At 40.4% G+C, this 21,040-nt stretch overlaps 1 protein-coding gene and 1 long non-coding RNA gene across 7 annotated transcripts in view; one reads left to right on the forward strand and one right to left on the reverse strand.

The window, feature by feature from the left end:
* The first annotated feature begins 556 nt into the window (after positions 1-556).
* LOC108234324 lies at positions 557-5,334 on the forward strand. Of its 6 annotated transcripts, none has more exons than XR_003039033.2 (6): positions 557-742; positions 1,562-1,788; positions 2,857-3,043; positions 3,145-3,196; positions 3,404-3,453; positions 4,113-5,334. It is a non-coding gene; the product is annotated as an uncharacterized LOC108234324 (long non-coding RNA). The 6 variants fall into 6 exon arrangements; XR_003039030.2 differs by having other exon boundaries at positions 4,183-5,334; XR_001808520.3 differs by having other exon boundaries at positions 4,192-5,334.
* A 716-nt stretch (positions 5,335-6,050) lies between these two features.
* psmd1 (proteasome 26S subunit, non-ATPase 1) overlaps positions 6,051-21,040 on the reverse strand; it is a 29,372-nt gene continuing 14,382 nt past the window's right edge. Inside the window, exons 17-25 of the mRNA XM_017413526.3 lie at positions 19,028-19,142; positions 16,478-16,594; positions 15,517-15,619; positions 11,411-11,580; positions 9,690-9,782; positions 9,284-9,370; positions 8,277-8,444; positions 7,314-7,479; positions 6,051-6,205 (exon numbers count right to left, since the gene is read on the reverse strand). Of these exons, the coding sequence (XP_017269015.1) occupies positions 7,333-7,479; positions 8,277-8,444; positions 9,284-9,370; positions 9,690-9,782; positions 11,411-11,580; positions 15,517-15,619; positions 16,478-16,594; positions 19,028-19,142 (1,000 nt within the window). The 3' untranslated portion in view covers positions 6,051-6,205; positions 7,314-7,332. The remainder of the gene's footprint in view (positions 6,206-7,313; positions 7,480-8,276; positions 8,445-9,283; positions 9,371-9,689; positions 9,783-11,410; positions 11,581-15,516; positions 15,620-16,477; positions 16,595-19,027; positions 19,143-21,040) is intronic.

The following is a 21,040-nucleotide window of genomic DNA, read 5'->3' on the forward strand; positions in this document are numbered from 1 at the left end:
CTCTTTTCATTAAAACTAACCTAAATGCTAAATTAGTGTGTAAAAACAAGTTTTCACTCACTGGTTCCAGACACCTGCTGCTGATCAAAGATGATGATTAACCTAAAAGTGAAGGAATGCCTATCGCCCGCCACCTTTCATAAACTGAGATCATCTTATGATGAGGGACAGCTGTAGTTATTTTAGTGGAAAATAATGTGATATCCCGCTCAGAGTGCATGTTGTGAATAACTCTCAGTCACTACCACATCAGCATCTGTAAAACTGACTGAGTTGTTGTTATTTTTGTGTTGTCTAATGTCAGTTGGCTGTGGCAGCCATCTTGAATTGGCTCAGTTTAAAATATTAATCACTTGTAGAGGTGCATCCAGTGATTATTTCCTAAAAGTTTTGTTCAGATCCGTCCAGTGGCTCATGAGAAATGTTGCTTTCAGACAAAACAAGAGCTGCCTCCAAATAATTAAAACTATAAACAAAGATAATAATTAACAGCAGGTGTGAGGATGTCAGTAAAAACAGGGCTTACTGGGAGCATCTAGGTGTGTGTGAACAGAGAAAGGTCTATTTCCGGTCGGAACAGGCGCAGGTGTGTTTAACGAGGGCTGCGTCCCGTTCCTGCTCCTCGGAGCTGACTCTACTACAGGACCGGCGCAGAAACGGGGCTTTCAGCTAAATGGGACGCGGCCCTCATTAACGCACCTGCGTCCTGCTAATGAGGCAAACAGACGGGCTGCACGAGGAGGTAAGATGGCGGCAGGTGCAGAGAAGGGACCGTTTCTGCTTGTAGCTTTTGGGAAATAACCGCATTTTACACATTATATTGTTCCTCAGAGAGAAAACGGAAAATGATACAGAGGAGAGGAGGGGGGATTTATTCTCAGGTCAGACTTTACTTTTCTCAGAGAAACATCAAAAATACCAGACAAGTAAGGCAGCGTGGCTCTGCAAATATGGAAAGAAAGAAAAAACAACCCAAAAAACAACATTATCGTAATGTTTTTGCTCGTGTCTTTGTGTGTGTGTGTGTCTGTTACCAAAATACCCCATGAACTGCTGGACAGATTTTAATGCAACTTGCAGGAAATATTCATTGCATGTGTATCTACAACTCATTAACTTTTGGAGCCAGCCTGATTCAAGATGGCCGCCCGAGCTGTTAAACAGTAGAAAACACAAAAATGGCTATAACTCAGTCAGGTTTACAGATATTTAGCTAAGGTTGGGTGTGGTAGTAGCTGAGAGTTATTCACAACACATGAGGATGACATGAGACATATATTCAAGGTTTGCCCAAAATGGCCATATCTTTAACATCTAAACATAATTTTGTCTAATTTTATTGCACAGAATGTGGCGGGCGATATGCATTCCTTCATGAAATATTGGTTCTTTAATTTTAATCATTTGGGGGTACTGATATCAGGCTTTCAAGGCTTTAGTTGTAGCACAAGTGGGTGGGGGGGGGAGACTTTTATTTGTATATAGCTTCCTTTTAATATAAATTCTTGCTCTAACATCACATTTTCTAACAGTCTTTTTTCCTTCTAACCTTTATTAAAAGGAGCTGCATGGAGGAGTGGATCAGCGTTTGACTCTGGCCGTCACCCTGCTCCTCAGAGCTGCTGCGGTGAGTCCTGGTGTTTACACGGCTTGCGCTCGTGCTCAACGCTCGGGTTTCAGACGTCGCAGCAGCCTGGCCTGAGAATCCAAACAGTCCTGCCTGTGTTCTCCAACAGCTGATGATGAATGGACGGGCGGCGTGAATAGGCGCAGTGTTAAGAGTGCACGGTAAGGCGTGAGAGTAGAGCCACGCTTCACTCTCGTTTAGTCTCTGCAGGATGAACGTTTTTTTTTTTTAAAAAAAGAAACTTCTTTCTCTTCAAAGAGCAGTCAGCATTTTTTTTCGGGTTTTCCTACTTAGGACAAAACAAACTTTCTGCTGCTGCTCTGACAAAAAGAGGGTGAAGAGCTCTCGGTCAGCTCCAGAGAGTCCGCTGACCCCCTCACTCCGGCTGTAAACAGCTACTGTCCAACAACTTTCTCCTTCCCCGCTTTTAATAAATCACACAAACTAACACAAACACTGACGTTTTCTGTTTCAAATCCTGCAGAGAGTGTTAAAGCTCTGATCCAAAGTGTAAATTTTCAACTTCAGTTCAGTGGGAATTACATCAATAACAAAATGTCATTTATCAGTTTAGGAATTTCAGCCATTTGTTGAATGCTTTCCAAAAGTAATAATCAGTGTCATGTCTGTGTGTGGCCTGGAGTGACTGCTTCTTTTATCAGTTTGGACACAATCCCGAGTCAGGAAGTGTTCGCCAGTCGGCCAAATGTGTTAATCTGCTGCTGGGAAAATCCCCCCCCCCCCCAGCCTTAAAAAAGAAAAATAAATCAGTTTCTCTACTACAGTTGACTTGGTCTAATAAGGCTGGGTCTGTCGCATCTTCTTATAGATTTACATCTTGATAAGCAGTAACAATTTAGTGATTAAGAGAAATTTTTACTCTTTTACAGCTTAAAGTTGACTTATAAAACTGTATTTACTACAAACACATGCAAATAGGAAAATGATCAAATAATCACATTTGTGTACATTTGTTTGTTCTCCGTTAAAAATTACCTTAATTATCAACACAGTCTGTAAATTTAAGAATTAACTTTTTACTTCAGCTGTAGAAGTAATGTCAAAATCCAAAATTTATTTTTGTTTTTCTTTATTAGTAGTGAGGCATTCATCCTAATGAAGCAGCAGATACCCCCATCAGCCACTTTATTAGAGCCTCCTGTTCAGCTGCTTGTTAACACCTAATCATTTAATCAGCCAATCACATGGCAGCTGCTTGGTCCCTTTAGGCATGCAGACGTGATGAAGACGACTTCCCGAAATTCAAACTGGGCGTTAAAATGGGATTTAAGTGACTCTGAATGTGGCGTGCTTGTTGGTGCCAGACGAGCAGGTCGGAGTGTTTCAGGAACCGCTGATCTTCTGGGATTTTTCCACACGATCGTCTCCAGGTGAAGAGTTAAGTCCGCTCTGAAGGTCCGAACCAGTAGTAGTGAGGTGTCTGTAAAATGTCATAACTTTAATCAGAAGCAAAGTCTATCTAAATCTCATTGTTCTGTGTGTGTTTTCTCATGTAGAAACTAGTGGTTGGTGGTGAGAAGGGTTTCATTTGAGTCGACCTTCAGAAAGGTAAATAATCAGAAAATACTGTAACTGTTCAAAGTGCTGACATCACTCGCCTGTCTTGGGTTGATATGGTCCAGGTGAAGGCTGGGACAGCAGCTTGAGGGTTAAATATGAGGCAGTGATGCTGAGAACACGCAGCAACAAACTTCAACAAACCTGCTGCGCTCGTACACGTTTCCTTTAATCTCTCTTTATGTTTAATTTCCTCAGATACAACCAGTGGAGAGTGAAACTGCAGGCTGACAGCATCTTACCTGCATGTAAGTATTCACATACTTTAATTTGACTCTTGTAACTGAGTTCTGGTGCATCTCGTTTCTCACTGGACATTAAGCTGATGCACAGATCTGAGGAAGGATACAAATAATTTATGTGCAATCGTTCAGCAGGCTCTATTGTTTAAAAGAGGTTCTTTTCTTGTAATGCACCATTTCCTACCTATGAAATTCATGTTTAACATCAGGTTTTTTTTTTTCTGTTACAAAGACTGAGGAACTAGTCAGAGTAGACCAAAAGGAATAATATGGAAACAATACATATAAAGCAAATTACATTAAAATGTGTTCAGTGGCTCCTGAGATATTTTGCTAACATGGCACCTGGGCAATGTATCACCTGCCTTTTCATTGCAATGAGCAGTTATGAGTTTCCCCCCTCAAATTTAGTTGATTAATATATAAAGTGAAGGAATCTTTCAAAACTGTGCAAACTAAGTTTTTCAGATTTCATCTTTAGGCCTTTAAAAATAAGTCTCCAATCTGGTGTTTTTGCATTTTTAAAAATTATTTGCTCATAGGCTTATTTTGTCAAATTAATGATCACATTTGTGAGCAGCAGGATTAACACAAAACCCCCCAGTTTTTATAAAACAGCTGGAGTTTCTCCTCAGCGCTTCGTTGTAGGTCTCTATCTTTTAAAGATTGAAGGAAATTTATGAGCTGCCATCTGCTGAGGCCAAGATTAACATCATCCTGGGTTTGTTCAACGAGAACATCCAGATCTCCACCATGGACCACCGGCACATCACTCGCTGGCCCTCGAGTCCTGCCAGGAAGTCTGCGGGACCTCGACCTGGTCCGCTTGACCTGACCGACGAGCTCCCTGGTGGCTCGTCCTGTTTGCTTTAACAGTGCTGCTGACCCTCCATCCTTTCACCGGCGCGGCCACCATCCCTGCATCCACAGACGGTGACTACACATCTGTTCAGTCCAAACTGTTTCCTCGACAGCTGCTTCACCGCTCTGCTGACAGATGAGCATCACTTTTTCCTTGTATGGAGATTTGGAGCTCTTGTTAGGAGGTTTAAAGGTGCAAATGTCCCAAAACAGGCCAAGATGAAGAGTTTGAGACGTGAAAAGGGACTCATTAGGACGTGCACTCATCTGATCTGACCTGTGGTGTTAGTCACCGCCCTGGAGAACAGTAGCTTTGAGACAAATGTCTTTAAAAAGATGGATGGCTTTCAATGTTCTTGGTAGAGTTACTGATTTGTCAGCTGTTAGTTTGCCGGATGGAGAAGCTATACGGTGAGGTGGTCTGTTTCATCACAGAGAGCCGAGGAAAAGTATGAAATGTGACTTTGAACAGAGGCAGATGTTCCACATGTTTACAGCCAATCCCACCTGTGATTCATCGAGTTGTACTGGAAGTAAAGACTGAGGCCAGACTTCCACTCATTCTAACTGGAATCAAGGTTGGAAAGAGGCGGAAGGGCTTGAAGCATGACTAAAGCTTCCCTCCTATTTGGATACAGAGTTTAATGCACCTTCAAGAATGTGGCTCTGCTCCATGAAGCTGTGGACTCAAATAAAAAGGATGAGAAGGTTCTACAGAGATGATGGATTTAAAGTCAGGAGGTTTTTCCTTTGTTCCCGGACAAACAACTTCCCAAAAGAAGCTTCATTTACCAGATACAGAGGAAAAACTGGCCTCATGGAGATGATGAACTGGATCCTGGGTTGAAGACCAGAAACCACAACCCAATAAAATCCATTCCTCTGCAGACAAGAATCCATTTCTACGGTCAAGGGCTTGAATGAGATTTTACTTTTGGCACAGTACTGTGCAAAAATATTAGTCCACCCTGACTTTTCTTTTTTTTATACTTTGTCTCCAAGCAGCCAGATTGTCTTGTAATTTTTTGAAGCAGTTTTTCCTTTTAGGCTTTCTGAAGATTTTACAAAGTATTTTTGGGCTGGTTTTTTAAGACAATTTCCACTGAGTTTTCTTTTTACGCTACCTGGGATTAACATGATGGTTCATTATGTCAAAATGTTTACTAAATTAGACTTGACCAAATGTCCCTGAGGTGTCTAAATTTTTCAAAATGGCTCCTAATCTGTCATGGGTTAAAAGAACTTGTTTGTAATTTTCAGGACAATCAGTTGACGCCAAAGCGTTTGGCTCATCTGTGTGCAGTCATTCATTTTACAAGTGAAAGTCAATTTTTAGGGGAGTAGTTAATTTTTTTTCCCCTTACAGCTTCAGTCCTGTAAATGAGAAATTACCCATCTCCAGTCTGGCATGGCTTTACTAATAATCTGTTCTCTCATGTAGAGAATTCAAAATTCTGATCATTTCTTTAAGACGAAGTGAGACTGCTGCAGGTTTGCAAATTAGAGACAAAGCAGAAAAATGTTTAAACAATCTCTAAACACTGAGATAGTGGTGTTATTAGACGAGCTGTCAGCAGAGTGTTTCCTCCCCCGCTCAAACAGATCACATTCTTCAGTCTCACTGATATGTGACCAGTTGTTTGGACACCCGCTGCAGCTGCTGCTGAGTGCTAAAAATGTAAATCAGATAAATGTATGGGCTTAGAGCAACACACAGCTGGTGAAAGAAACACACTCTAGTCTGTAATATGGACTTTTTTTATTATTGAACAAAAACTTTTACACTGAGAATGAAATGCACTCCTTGTGTGGCAAAAACAGAAACAAAACGTGTAAAAGAGGAAGTGAAGCAGGGAGCGTTGATGGATACAAGACCAAAATATTAGTCGTCTTATACCTGAGGAGAGAAAAACAAAGAACAATTATATGAAGAAAAACAGCCACCAAAAAAAAGCAACTCTCACAAAATAAAAGGTTTCTAAATTTCTGCCATCAGTTTTGCAAACTTAATTATAAACAATGAGGTTGGGTTGAAGTTGATCCATCTCTAACTCTCAGGGTGGAAAAAGAAATGCATCTGTCATCCATCCCTCCCTTTATTTTAATAAGAATTCTTCAGAGTGCCTGTAACCTTTTAAAGAACTCACTGAAACACGAAGAGGACACTTAAAGACATGAAAATCAAGGACAGATCGCACTGGAACAGTGACTGCAAACACTCGTGCTCTGGGTATCAAACCTGTGACTCATTAAAACTTGATCGGCTGTAACCCCCTCCCCTTGGCTCTGGAGCTGCCTGCAGCATCCAAACCAAACATATGAAGTAATCCTGACAGTGTTTACTGTCACACAGCACTCGAACCTCCTAATGAAATGACATAGTATTCTCCATAGTATTCTCAGAGGGCCTAATTTGGTCATCGACACCTCATCGGTCTCATCACATGCACCGGTGCGCTCCTACACGGGAGGCAGGTCCAACACAAACATAACAAGCATCGTTAGCCGCTCAGCGTTGGTGATGAGTTCAGCAGGAAGGTTTGCCCTGTGAGCCGGCAGCCATGTTTACATTCCTCAGGCGGTGGCGGGTAAAACCTGCTCAGGCTTTTAAACAGCAGCACAGACGCCACATTGTGCTTTATCACGTCATGTAACGTTCTATGACAAGATCCTGACAGCTCTGTGGGACTTGGTTAAAGCCAGAACGCTCTCTGTACCTTTACACCGAGAGCAGCCACATAACCAAACTTCTGTCAAAAGCCTTGATTTGCTAGCTGCTAAACTAATGTTGTGGTCTCTCTGACTGCTTAAAAAAAACTCTGCAGGACAGAAATTTAGACCCATTTTCCTCGTTCAATGGATAGACAAACTTTCTCTAAAACAGATCTTCAGGGTTGAACAAGTAATTTAAAAAGCCCTGTGTTATTTATTCAGGAAGCAAACAGTCGGAGAGATAACAGCAGACATTACTGCTGCACGCTCAGTAATCATGTATGTGAACTGACCTTGGCTCTGATAGTATTTCTACTCATCAATGTACTCGAAAGGCTCGGGGGGCTCAGGCTCCTGCTCTTCCTCCTCTATTTTAGGCCCGTGAGCTGAGACGGGCTCCACCAGCTCCTCCTCCTCTTCACTGGTGTCTTTAAGGATGATGATCCCTCCTGTATGCAGCTGGTGACAGACAGACAGAACCAGATGAAGTTTCAAGCTGAATGATGGTTTTACGCAAACATCCGAGTTCCATTAGGGCCTTTTCAAATGTTCCAATTTAAGGTGAGCTTAAAAGAAAAAAAAAAATGATGCTGAAAAACATCACTGAACAAAACAGGAAATCTCATTATCTAGGGTTTGTCTATTAAAGATGCCTTTAATAAATGTCCTTACACTGAACAGATTTCAGAATAAGTCTGTAAAAACTCCACTTCCTAAACTTTCCTTTGAATCAAAAACAAACCCTTAAAAGGAAGGCAGCATTACCAAACTTTAGACAAGCTAAGACAACATTTTGGCACTTGATACAGAGCACCGCACAATATAATACTCTGTGCTCTGCCCGCTGGACACAGAAATCAAACAGAACTTCCTCTTAACGGGCCTGAAGCGAGTGCTTATTGGGTGACTGCTCGTTGTCTTTCCATTTACTGCAGAGAGCTGTCAACATTTACAGCAGGACCGCCGGGCCGTGCTCTTTATAGGCTTGGAGAGGGGAGTTTCTGGACTTGTAGGTACCAAACAACGACCAAAATCAACCAGCAAGCTGAATCCAGATGTGAAGGATTTATTTAAGGAGAAATACTCCTCTGTGAGATACTTTACACTGTTAGATTTTATTATCTGTTATGTATAATTACTCAGATTGATGTCATTCAACTATAAATACTTTTGGACATGTACTAGCAGTAGACTCAAATCCTCACAATGAAAACTTGATTTTCATTTGATCACACAAATACTGAGGCTCTTGTTACCAGTTTGAAGGGCTGGTAGCGGCAGGACTCCGGCATCGTCAGGACTTTGAGCTGAGCCGGCATCACTCTCGCCGGGTTCTCCAGGAGCTGGAAGTTTGGCTCTGCCTCTTTCTTCTTCTCTTTCTCCTTCTCTTCATCCTTCTTCTCCTTCTCACCCTCCTGGACTTCCTGTGGAGAAAGAATTTAGAAATCCCTGCATCAGAGCGACAACAGTTACTTCCCTCCGTATCCTTTGTTTTGTTTCTGTAGGTCACATTGATTAATCTTGAACATGTTTGTCTGTGGTCTTCATTTTCCTGTCAGCAGAGAATCTTGATGTCATTGCAAATCTAAAATAACAGAATGAGCACTCAAACTATAAATAGAAAACCTTGAACTGAATGTAAACAATCACAGTAGACGACTTTGAACCGTCTGACCCAGTTTTAATGGGACAGCTTTCCTTCAAACACCGTTACAGTAAGTTCTATAAAAGTTTAAAGCCTCAGATGTGAGCAGGCCAGACGTTTCTGCCGCTGAATGCTGGGTGTGGATGAGCACAAAGACAGGAAACACAGAAATGCAGATGTGTGTCAGAGTGGATAACTGGGTGCATGCTTCAGATACTACCGAAAGGTTTCATTTCAGGTTGTTCAGTAAAGTGTGTAATAACGTTTTCTAGCAGCAAATAAAGTGAAAAAACAAAACAAACGCCAACTGTATCAGCAGGAGTCTAATTCGGCCGACACAGATTCACAGAGTAGTAAAAGTAACACTGTATATAAGACTGCAGATTATACACCATACCTCACACTGGAACTACAGTAAACCTTCCTTTAAATACAAATCAAGGGTCAAAAACTTACAGGTTATTTTACATTAAACATTCTGGTTTCTGAGGTCAAAACAACCTTTTCTAAATGACTTGTGCTTCAATAACAAAGCAATAAAAACAAATCAGTCCTTTAAAAATACAACTTGTTTGGTGGAGGTGATAGGGTTCAGAGAGTTGAGCCTTTTCCACTCACCACTTCCATCTTCTCCTCCTCCTTTTCTTTCTTTTCCTTCTCCTTCTTCTTGGCCTTGGCAGTGATGGAGAGAACAGCAGTAGATACCTGCCATGCAGACGGACGGAGGGAGAGAAAGAGTCATTTCCACAACGTAAGACAACACCAGAGACAATTACACTGTTTTTTACCAACATGGCTTTAAATGTACAAAAGCTAGTGAACCACAAGATAAACATCTGCCGTTGTATTCTTTACAAGCATATCAGACTTTGAAATAAAGCAACTAAGATAATAAACACAACGAGCAGGAAGACGAGGAGTCTAAGAAGCCATGTTTAAAATTAGTCACAAATCAATATGAGGCAAGATCAGCTTTCCTGGATTATTAAGATGAGAACAAGCAAAGCGGCGCCTCAGTTCTCACCTTCTCCTTCTCTTTCTCTTTGGGAACCTCCAGCGCTGGTGGGTAGGCGAAGGTGGAGGGCTTACAGTTGGAGCGGTACTGCACCTTGGGCATCTGAACAAACAGATGAGACAAACACCATTTAGAGGAATGTTTAACAGGCTCGCATGATTCAAACAAACTGAGATTGTCTTATATTGTGCTGGTTTTCAGACACTTCAAAGAGGTTTTAAGAAACATGAAACTCCCAGAGTTTTAAATTTTTTACTACTTTAACGAGAGGTGGTCTATTTCTGCATCAATTTGTTTGGTTTTCAGTAAATTTGATGAATGCAGATGGGTCCCTACCATCTTAAAATATTCACATTTTCATCCAAATTGTGTTTATAAACTGATCATCTCTTTATTGGTAAGTTATAGTTGGTTTGTGTACATAACACCTATCAAAGCTCTGAACAAAAGAGCTCTTGACTGTAAAGCTGTTTTTATTTCTTTGTTTCAACTTTTGGTGCTTTTGCTGTTCTGTGGCGATGCTCTCGTTTTGTTTTGTGTCATCCCTCCTCATCTCCTCCCCTGCCGTGTTCTTTCACTGATCTGTGAAGTCCAATCACGCTCCGGTGCTCAGTTCGGCTCAGAAACATGACGACAGAAGAGCTTTGGGTCAAATGTAGAAAAACTGAAGTTCAAAGTGTCAAGAAGTTTCACACCTCTAACTAATGTGTAATTCTCAGAAGTTAGTATCTGTGGTAATCTGATGTCAACACAGATAGATTTAACTGAGATTATTACGTTTTTTTTTCTCCTTATTATAATGTCAAATGATTAATATTATTAGTGTTGTTGTGAGACTCCAGGTAAGGTCAAAATGGGCACGTTTTCTAGGAGCGATCGTTGTTGAGCCTCCTGTGTGTCATTAACTTTTTTAATTATCACACATATGATTGGCTGACCAGTTGTGCTTTTGAACTCCTCATTCCTTACAGCACAACTAAGCTTCTGTAAAAAAATGAAAAAGTGTTCTGTCAACTCTGCCAAGACAAACATTAAAGAAGATGTGCAGTCACAGCAGCACCAGGTGCCTTCTGTTTAATGTAAGCCTTCAAATTAGAACAGTTCACTGAACCTAAATGATTTAACAGCCTCCAGCAGAGCACCGCTGCAGAACAACGTGTGACCAGGAGTGCGTACTTCACATCAACCCATTGTTCTGTTGTTTCCTTTCTGTATGGAAGAGGGTTGTTTTTAAAGTTTAAAAAGGTGTCCAATTTTGAGATGCCAAGTGCTGTGTAGTTCAATAAAAAAAGCTTGCCAGGATGCCGTGAGCCAGGGGCTTTTCACCGAGTGTGCTCCCTTTGTTAAGCTGAGCACACACAGTTCATAAAAGTGCGTCAGTGGCCTTGGTGTCATGTGCTCCTGATTCGGGTAGCAAAGAAGAGATAAAGCCCATCTAATGTCAGTTTAAGACTACAATATGTCACGCTGATCCCTTGGCACCGATGCTTGAGTGGCGGGGGGCCAAAACCAGCCACAGTAAGGAGAGTTTTGTTATGGAGAAAGGCTGCTGCTAACAGTTGTTACTGCAGAAATATCCTCCACACCTAAAGCAACACTGAAGACAAAACCTGCAGCCAGATTTACCAGCAAAACTGAACACGGACGACAGAGTTCATAAATGATAAATCTATTGCTATCGTTCATTGCAAATATCCCACAATATCACCCCGAATGAGAAGAAAAGACACCTTGAGGTCTTTGTTGAGTCCGATTATAGCAGTTGGTGTGAAGGCAAGTGACAGGAAGTGCGAGAGAGGGAACCAGAACCAGAACTGGGTGAAGACCAGCAGCCCGACCACTGAGGGCATGTGAGTGTGACCCGTCCTGGATTGTAGCGAGATGGTCACGTTACGTCCACCTGGACAAGAGAAAGCAGAAAGCAGGTTTCCATCAGTATGACTCCCACAAATCAGACTGTCTGCTTTACCATTTAACATATAAATAAGGTAAATGCTTAAAGTAGTGCAGTGAGAGAGAGCAGCTCACTTGGCAAACTTTAAGACATATATTTCTGATGTGCAGAATTTAAAAACACATGTATAAAAATCAATTTAAACTAAACACTAAAATCACATGCAGACATGCCAAACTGAGCAGTTTAAAAAGAACAAAGACACTTATTTAAAAAAGAAAGTTAATGACTAAAACATGTTTTGGTTTGTTTATGTGGCATGTATTGCAGATTGTGAAACAACGTCGGAAAACTGATGAAATGAGGGAGTGGGACCGTAAAGAGGTTACAGACCAGGATGTTCACCACCCAAAGGTGGATGTGTTTTGGCAATTATTTTTAGGGTGATGATTTACAGAGACATGCTGCCAGGTCAGCTACACCCAGAAATGCATTGTCTACACTATCTTGTAGTTCAATTTACACATCAGGACACATTCATCAGAATTACAACTCAGCAAGACGGAAAATTCATAACTCATCCACGACACGAGAGGTGTGGTTGGCTGCACCAAAAATAGGTGCTTTTTCTGATACTTTTAAAGCTGCACATTAGTTTTTAATTAGGAATTTTCACCTTATGTTCATTACATTTATTATCAACCTTTTCCACACTTTATTTGACACACCTTAAGTAAATTTTGAGAGGATTTTAACGTTTCTTATAGTCATTCTGGAGGTTGTAATTGTTGTACTTTGATATTCTGTATTGGGCATTTTTGTCTGTTTAAGCCTTCTGTATTAAGGAAATTGAGTGCATATAAAATCTAATTTTTTGGCAATAACAAACACAGCAAAACACAGGCTGGAACAAAAATTGTAATGCAGATAAAATGAGGCTTTTTCCTACTAAAGAAAAACTTCTGAGAACTATCAGCTATCTGTGTCAGCAAGTGATCCATTAAATAAAAGCCACATCAATGATGTATAAAAACGGTTAATGACAGGTCAAAGTTGCACAAGTACAAAATTTATATATGTGTGTGTGTCAGCATGTCTTTGTCCAGGACAAACAGAGAAGGGAGTGGAAGTAGGAGAGAAAGGAGGTCATCAGGATGAACCTGCCATCTCTACGGGCATAACATGAAAAACTCTCTCCAAAGCAAATGTCACAAGGGAAGCAGCTCTTCCAACTGAAAATGAATCCGGTCTAAACAATACCCCTTAAGTCATCTGCTGCCGTCTTGCATTGGACCCACTTTGATCTGAGGTCGCTGTGATGACTTAAACACAAGAGCCTTATCTTGACATCTGAACTGGTGCTGAAACCTTTCCAGCCAAACAGATTGAATGGTGGCCAGAATGACTAACGAGGTCTGCTCGCTGCATCAAAACCGGGTGCTTGAAAGTCTCTTAAATACTTAAGGGTTTGAGTGCACTTGACGAGCACCCCCACCCCATCCCCCAAAAAACACCCACCCGCTGTTTTTGCCAGCTCTCAGTTTGGTGGGTCAACTTTCATTTCGAGAAGTTGTTGAAGGAAGGCGTTGAGATCGCTGTGGTTCCTCAGAGGTGTAGTGTGGCTGTGTCAACAATCAGAGTTTGTGTTTGAAATGTAAATAACTCAAGTGAGGGTGAGTTTTTCTACATAAACATGAGGAAAAAAACAGATAATGAATTGTACCACTAAGTGAGGAGAGTGTCTGAGGCTCGACGTGTTGAGGCGAGAAAGAAAAGACATCGATATGGGGAGCGAAACAGAATGAGCTAAAGGCTGACATTTCCTGCTAATGAGCAGCAGTCATCATGAAACTGAGCTCTAATCGCTTCCGCCAGTCAAATTATAAACAATTAGCCTGCACCTCAAACACTACTAACGACCTACAAGAACCAGAATCCTTAAAGATTTATATGACATGAGCTAGAGCATGTCCAACATCCAACCAGGACTAGTATGTGTTCTGTCTGACTGGGTTTGAATCATTTGCAGCTCACTTCATTCCACTGAGCTGCCGCTTGGCTACAAGGCAAGAAGGAAAGCTGAGAGTCTGAGAAAAAGACACCAGTGATCAGGGTTTGTCTGGCTGGTCTCATGCAGGGTCGTTCAGGCCCGAGTTTACTGCACAGATTTCACAGATGATAGAAGTTCTGTCACCAGGACGCTTCATCTGTGGGACAAAATCTGAACTGAACTGCAAAGCTACAAGGGCATCGGGAATCTAGAGAGAGTGCTGCAACCATTCAAGAAACAAACAAACAAAAAAAGATTCAAACAATGAAAACCCCCCAGAGCTCTGTTGTGGTAGAGTTGTTTGTTTGCAGGATTTTTCCAAAAATCTGAGATTATATAAGACCCCTGTATGAGACTAGGTATGCTGGCTTTGACAGAGTCTATAACTCAAAATAGGTTATAAATTATTTTACTTCAGTGACTAAAGGCTGTAAATCTACCTCTGCTTCCATGTCTATAGGCAGATATTTGAAGAAAACTCTTGTAGATGCAGAAATGCTACTTCAAAGCCATCAGCTATGCTTTAACAATGATTTCCATTTTCATCAACCTTTAAACTTATCTAAATTCAAACAATGAATGGAGAAAAAAAAGCAGGAAGTCCTGTCTTTGATATCCAGTATTTGAGAGTCTGACGCCTCAATCAAACAGAAGCCCAGACATTTGAGACATTTCCTTCAAATTAACAGTCAAGCCAACAGCCAAAACAAATTCTGCTTCTCCTCCCGGGTTTGGAGTTAAAGATGTTATCGTCTAGATGCTTTGTTAAGTTCAGTTTCAGCTAGACAAAGCAGGCAGGACTGTGAACGTTATTAGTTTTATAACTTTTCCAGAGCTTTAGCATAATTTAGCCTGAGCTGCTAAGCTTCAAGAAATGGAAAATGGATGCCTCCACACCTGCCTGAATTAAAGCGAACCTGACAAACAGATTGCAGTTTGTGACACTAAAAGTTGGTTTACTACACAGTTGGGAGTGTGCTCCTGCAGATTTTATACACCGTACAGCCCAAATTTAAAGTTTAAACCAGAGTTCTGCCATCTGCAGGAATACTCCACAGCTGTGGGTCAGTGGTGAACATGGAGCTGAAGTGCTACAACGATTCAGCTTTCATTTGTGCAAGATGAGTTCCCATCAGGAGTAGATGAGGAAAAAAAAGGAGCTAAGCAACTACAGTACTTACACAAAAAAGTTTACTTCCTCCAGTAGTGGAAGTAATAAAAGTTCCTTTCATCTGATAGCACCTCAACAAGCAACACCTGATTGTGTATTTGTAGAAACACGTGTGGTTTATTTCAGTCTTGGCACACAGGTTCAGTGTTAGAGAACAGGTTCCCGCTCCTGCCTACAGGAAGGGATTGTGCATACATGTGAATGTACTCTGAATGTACCATGTGTGAGAGAAAGTTTAGCCCTCTATGTGATGATGTGCAGCTTTCTGGGACCTCACACACACACACCCACTTACACAGACTGCTTACTTGTGTCCACAAACACAGAGACGATCAGACAAACAGTAATCACCAGGTGGAGGCCAACAGGCCATATGGTGGAGAGGAGAGCGCAGCTGAGGTAGGACCGCCAGGCGCTAATGCACCTTAGCACGATCCCTTCCAGAGGCAGAATACACGGGTGGTCAGCCTACGAGAGTTCCTTTGTGTTTGTACGAGTGTAAAGAAACTCAAATTTAGGCACACACATACACACAAAACCCATAAACCCACAAAACATTTGGGGCAGTTTGCTTGTTATGCCGTGTAATTAAGAAACCCAGATCTTTTTGTTCCCCCTGAGGGGTGAGACCATATGGAGCATGCACAACCACACACCCAGTTAATCTCCCCCTCAGTGACAGACAGGGGTAAACCCTCTGCAGCTCTGTTTGGAGACTGACCTGCGTCGAGGATTCCCTGGGCCAGGATGGCGCCGAATTTGGCCATAACATCATCGTGCTTGTCGTTGATCACTTTTGCGTAGAGCTGCCTGAACTGGTTCACCTAAAAACAGTGTGAATATTTTAAAAACACGACATCGAAGAGGAAGAAAAAAAAAACATCACTGCAGAAATATTTTGCCTAAAATATTTTCTGTAATGACTTCTTTACAAAAGCATGTCAAATTAATGGGTCAGGAGCCAATGCAAATGTTGCTGTCACAGACTGAAATGCATTTTTATAGTAGCACAATACTAGCAGAATATTTATTATCACCCAGCAACATCAGCAATGCCAAACCCATGGCTGTGATGTAGCACCGGTTGGTCCTATAAAACTAAACAAACACGGTGCAAGAAATGTTGTAACTGTTAATCACAAACGCTGGCAAAAAAGGTCATAGATACAATAGATTTATAAAAAAAGTACCTCTTGCACAATCCTGCATACCAACTTGGGCTTTAAAAACTGCTGGTGTGCAGATGAGGAGTGTTTGAAAATGTGTCTCAGATTTTCTAACCATTGATTTCAAAGCATGGGGTGCTCTAAGGGTGAGTGCATGCAGTTATGGTGGGACTAGTCACCCTGCAAGTCTTCCATGACCCAAACAAGTTTGTTTTTTGTCTACACAATGATGACGCTTTCTGCTTTCAGTCAAATCTTCCTTCTTTTCTTTCCTTTTGTAGTTTACTCAATAAAAGACCCTGGTCTTAGTGGCATTAGGGATTATTTTATGAATCAGTGAAGCATGTTGTTACTTTGCAGAAAAAACACAGACAGAAAACGGGACAGCAATGCTTGGTGCTCTGGCTCACATTTAAAAAGAAATTCCTCTACTGCTTTATAGAAATACTTAAAAAGTCTGGATAATCTATGTGATCCAAGCTACAGACTTTGAAGCCAGTTTTTCTTTAGACTTACTTTAGGACAGGTAACTTCAGTCTGCTGGATCATAATGAGGGCAGAAGCAATAAGGGCGCCTTGTCTGACATAATTCACCGGGTCGTTGGTCATGGGCTCCAGCAGATTGATCGCCTCCTACAAAAGGAGAAAGAACAGAGAAACTTCATGAAAAAACATTTTTCTATAACACCACCAAATCGTTATGGAGATAATACATCTACAGAGAAATATACTGCCCAAACTAGGAAGCTGACTGCATGAAAGTATTTTACCATGAATAACAAAACTGTCCTTTGGTGTAAATTAAAATTACATTTCAAGGATTTAGTTTTAGATTGTAAATTTAAAATGGCAAACACTGTTTGCAAGACTGAAAGACAATGTTCCATTATTTCTAAAATTTCCAGAGTAACGACTGTGTTAAACACTTTTTAAATCCCAAATATGCAGTTATTCCTTTAACAGTGACATCAGTTAATTCTGTCATATTTGTTGAGGAAAGCTGTATTTTCTCAGCTGTGCCAAAGTGAAACTGTAATAAAACTTTTTTTTTTTTTATACTGTAAATATTTTAAATTTTTCTCCTGCAGCACAAACCGATTGCTGCAACTGTGGCACTTCTGTTTGGTTAAATACAGGAAAAGTGATTATCAACAGAGGCAAACAGACCCCGCAAATTAATGACATTAGTGTCAGCCATATCTGGTTGCTCTGGACAACGGAGTTAACAATTACTCATTTCCCACGAGCGTTGTGAAAGGAGTGAAACAGAAAGGATCGTGCGTTTCTCTGCTCTCCTCTGTTCTGCAGAAAGTCCATCTTTGTGACTCTCATTTCGCCTGAATAGTTTATGGCTGTAACGAACACCAGCAGGCTCGGATGGAGGCGTCAGCTTCGCCGAGCAAAGAAAATAAACTACGACGATGAAAGTGGAGGTAAAATAAACGGTTTCATCAGTGTTCTCAGCTCGACCGGCGCAGACAGCCAAGCTCTGGGATAATAAGTTAAAGTGTAAAGTCATCACTGATGCACCACATCCTGTCCCTGATAGGTCGCAGGAGGGGGGCTAATTGAAGGTCTTTACTGTCGGACTCAATCAGCAGAACAGGTTAAGATCACCTTAATCCCTGTACGTTACAGGGCTGCTTTTTAAAACAAGTTTCACTCTCAGTATGCACATATTTGGAAATTAGATTCAATTCAAAACTTATAAAAACTGTCTGGAGGCTTATGTCAATAAATGAAACCGAGCAAAACTCATTTAACCACAAAATTCTTTGTTTACACATTTGTGAAAACAGCATCATATGACAGTGAAAAGAAACAATGAAAAGTTTCATCTGAGTCAGTTTAGTCTTCTGTCAGATTTCCACACTAATTTATTAGTGAACATAGTTTCTATCCTATTTTCTAGAAATGTTATTAAAATTTTCACAGTGGCAGAAAATAAGCTTTTATTTCGGCTGCAGTTTTCTTTTTGGTGTACAAAGGAAAAGAAACAGCAGTCTAGTAAATGTACCAAAACCCCACAGTGCTGCAAAGAAATGTGCTCCTTTTAAAATGGTGACCCAGTTTTTTTTGCCACAACATCATCCCTTTCACTATATTCAAATGTCCTTGAGGTATTACTCTGGAGGAAAGAAAAAAAAAAAAGTATTCAGTGCAGCATTGGAGCAGTTCTGGTGTAAATTATTCAGTTTGGTGCTCAAAGGCTTGAGGTGCAATGAGCTATAACCATGTTGTGGCTCTGCCACCTCAGACTGCTCAGCCTAAAAAAAAAAATCAGGCAACTTCAGGAACTGGCACAACCCGACATCTGCCTTCTTCAGTCTCCTTCATGGACTTCACTGAACTCGAACACAAGAACGGAGTACAGCTTAATGACTGAGTGCCAGCTTTCATTTTATCAGCTAATCTGCAATGAACTTTTCACATTTGAGTTCCTTCAGTGCTGACAATTAATAATAATTACAGCAAATCCTAATGGATTAGAAGTAAAATAGTCTATACAATAATCCTATTTCATGTTCTGGAGACAATAACTCATCAAAAGGTGTAAAAGAGAAAGGACGTTCTGGAGTAAAAGATTATCCCATTTACTGAATACGGGGATCAAGGAGTATAAAATACAGGACGGCACACAACATCTTAGGTAAGATTATTCAACTTTAGCTTCTGCATTGGTACCAGAAAGCAAGTCTGTCCCCTTCGATCTCATAACTTACACAAATGAGCCATTAAATAGCTGCTTATAGGAGGAGCGTTCATTTAGCTTAGGTTATCTCAGCATCAGTGACGCACATGTTGTTCCAAGAGGAAAAGAGAGCACACAGGATGAATGAGGACAGCAAAGCCACTGTTGATTTTGTGGTTAAAAAGTGTTAAAATGAAAGTTTTTACAGTACAGACTCCAAAAAAGTAGATACTTTAAGCTAAACTAGAACTCTGTTACCTGTAGTTTACTTGTGCTGAGTTTTATTTACAGCAGATCAGCAGAAAAGGTTGAAGATGAAGAAGGAAGACAGCTTTGACCAGAGGAAATGAAACATTTAGAAAGGAGGCTCTCACCTTGTTGCCTGTCCCAGCGCAGCAGATGCCCAGAGCCATGGCAGCCCCACAGCGCACATGAGGGTTGTAGCTCTCTGACAGAAGCGACACAACGCTGGGGCACTGCTCTGGAGTCCTGCCGAGACCAAGAAAACAACCGTTAAAGAGGACGCACTTCTGACAGCAGCAGGGTAAACATGGTCAAAATCTAAAAGTTAGAAGTCAAAAAGTTGTTAAATCACAATTAATTATCACAACCTTAAGTAGCCAGGTAGAGGTATCTAAATGAAACAGAAAAAATACTTATGTAATACCTTTAATTTGGAAAAAACACACTTTGGAGGTTAAAGCAATTTGTTAACAAATGTGTTTTGACACTTCTTGTGAAAGGTGATGATGGTAGCGCCAGAACTGTCTGGACCTGACAGACGAGCTGATTGCAAAGATAATTCAGTGACTTTGGGTTGAAAAGAAAGGTTTGCTATACTTAAAAAAATAAATAAATAAAGATCACTGTAAAACAGTAAGTCGGGTATCAGCAACTAAAACAAAACTAAACCTTTTAAGCCCTAAATAACACTTTTCATAGTTAACATTGATGTCTTTGGTTTATCGAGCCTCAGAAAAATATCAAACTGATCCAAATGTAGAAATGACTTTTAGCTGCAACTGAATAACCTGCTATGGTTTCTTTATAAATTTGTAATTAGCTGGTTTTATTTTCTGTGTACACTCAAAAAACAGCATTACACATACGTAACACATATCGATTTATATGATTCTACATAAATAGACACCTATTATAATTGTCAGCTCATGATTAAAATGTCGTCTCTAAACAAATGAAATTGTTTGAGTTTTCTTCATCCTTGTGCATCAATACGAGGGCATGTTCTAAATAGGTAATCGCCAAAGGCTCATCTGGACAACTACATGAGGAAATAAGATCACAGCTAAAATTAATGAGGGATCAAGGTAGCTTTGAATTTCCCCCACAGGGACAGAGTTCAGACTATTCTAGTAGACCACTGACACCTGTCAATTCTGACTTGGATAATGACCAACTTGCAAAGACCCTGCTCATGATTTTGTGGTTTTGTTAGCGAGTTAAAGTTGTGGCTTTTACCATCAAAATTTAAGGTACTTTTTATTTAGTAAAATAAAAAACAAACCAAGCAAAACGGTTCAGGTCATTCCACTTCAAACCAAAATTACAGACCTTTTTAAAAATGTTTTAAACACAAAAGATCAGAAAAATATCTTTAAAAACTACCAAAATAAAAGCACTTGTTATTGATCTGTGAAACAGGAGACAAGAAAAGATTCCTCAAGTTTATAAAGTTCAGAGGGCTTCTACCAGTCTGCTAAATGTCCTGTATAACTACATAAACACGCATCGTTTGAGAATGTTAAGAGGCTGATAAAGCTGCTGATGACTTATTCTTGTTTTAACGTCTTCTGAGATGCCTGAAAGGCAACACGCCTGCTGAATACAAAGCCAGACTATAAAGTAGATGCAGACATTAAAGAAGCATTTTGCCTCGTGAAATGTGATTGTGGAAGGTTAAATATACCCCGACTGTAGGAGAGGAGATCTCATTAGCTTGCTTTGTGTCTGTTTCAAGCACTCACCTAAATACATAATGAACCTGGACAATGTTAATATTACAAAAGGAAAGAAGACGGGGGTTTAGGGTAAGTTAGGTCACTGATGAGCAGATTTTGAAATGCACCAAATCATAAAAGGAAAGTGTATCATGCTCTGGGTTATTATATTTCTGTGAGTAATACATAAACATTAAAATAATCTATTATGCAAATGAAATGTAAAATGTTTAGATGCACTTCTCCATATAGTTCGAAGGTGTGTCCAAACTTCCACACTATTGCAAATATTACGTATGATAAATAGTGTTAGTGAGCAAGGAAATACAGTGGGAACAAGGTCACAGATAAAAGTCTTAGTAGTAGAGGATACTTTGCAGGTTAAGGCAAAGAAAATTGTTTTTCAGTAGTTAATAATCTTCAAAAATA

Source organism: Kryptolebias marmoratus, linkage group LG24 (assembly GCF_001649575.2).
Source record: "Kryptolebias marmoratus isolate JLee-2015 linkage group LG24, ASM164957v2, whole genome shotgun sequence".
Lineage (NCBI taxonomy): Eukaryota > Metazoa > Chordata > Actinopteri > Cyprinodontiformes > Rivulidae > Kryptolebias > Kryptolebias marmoratus.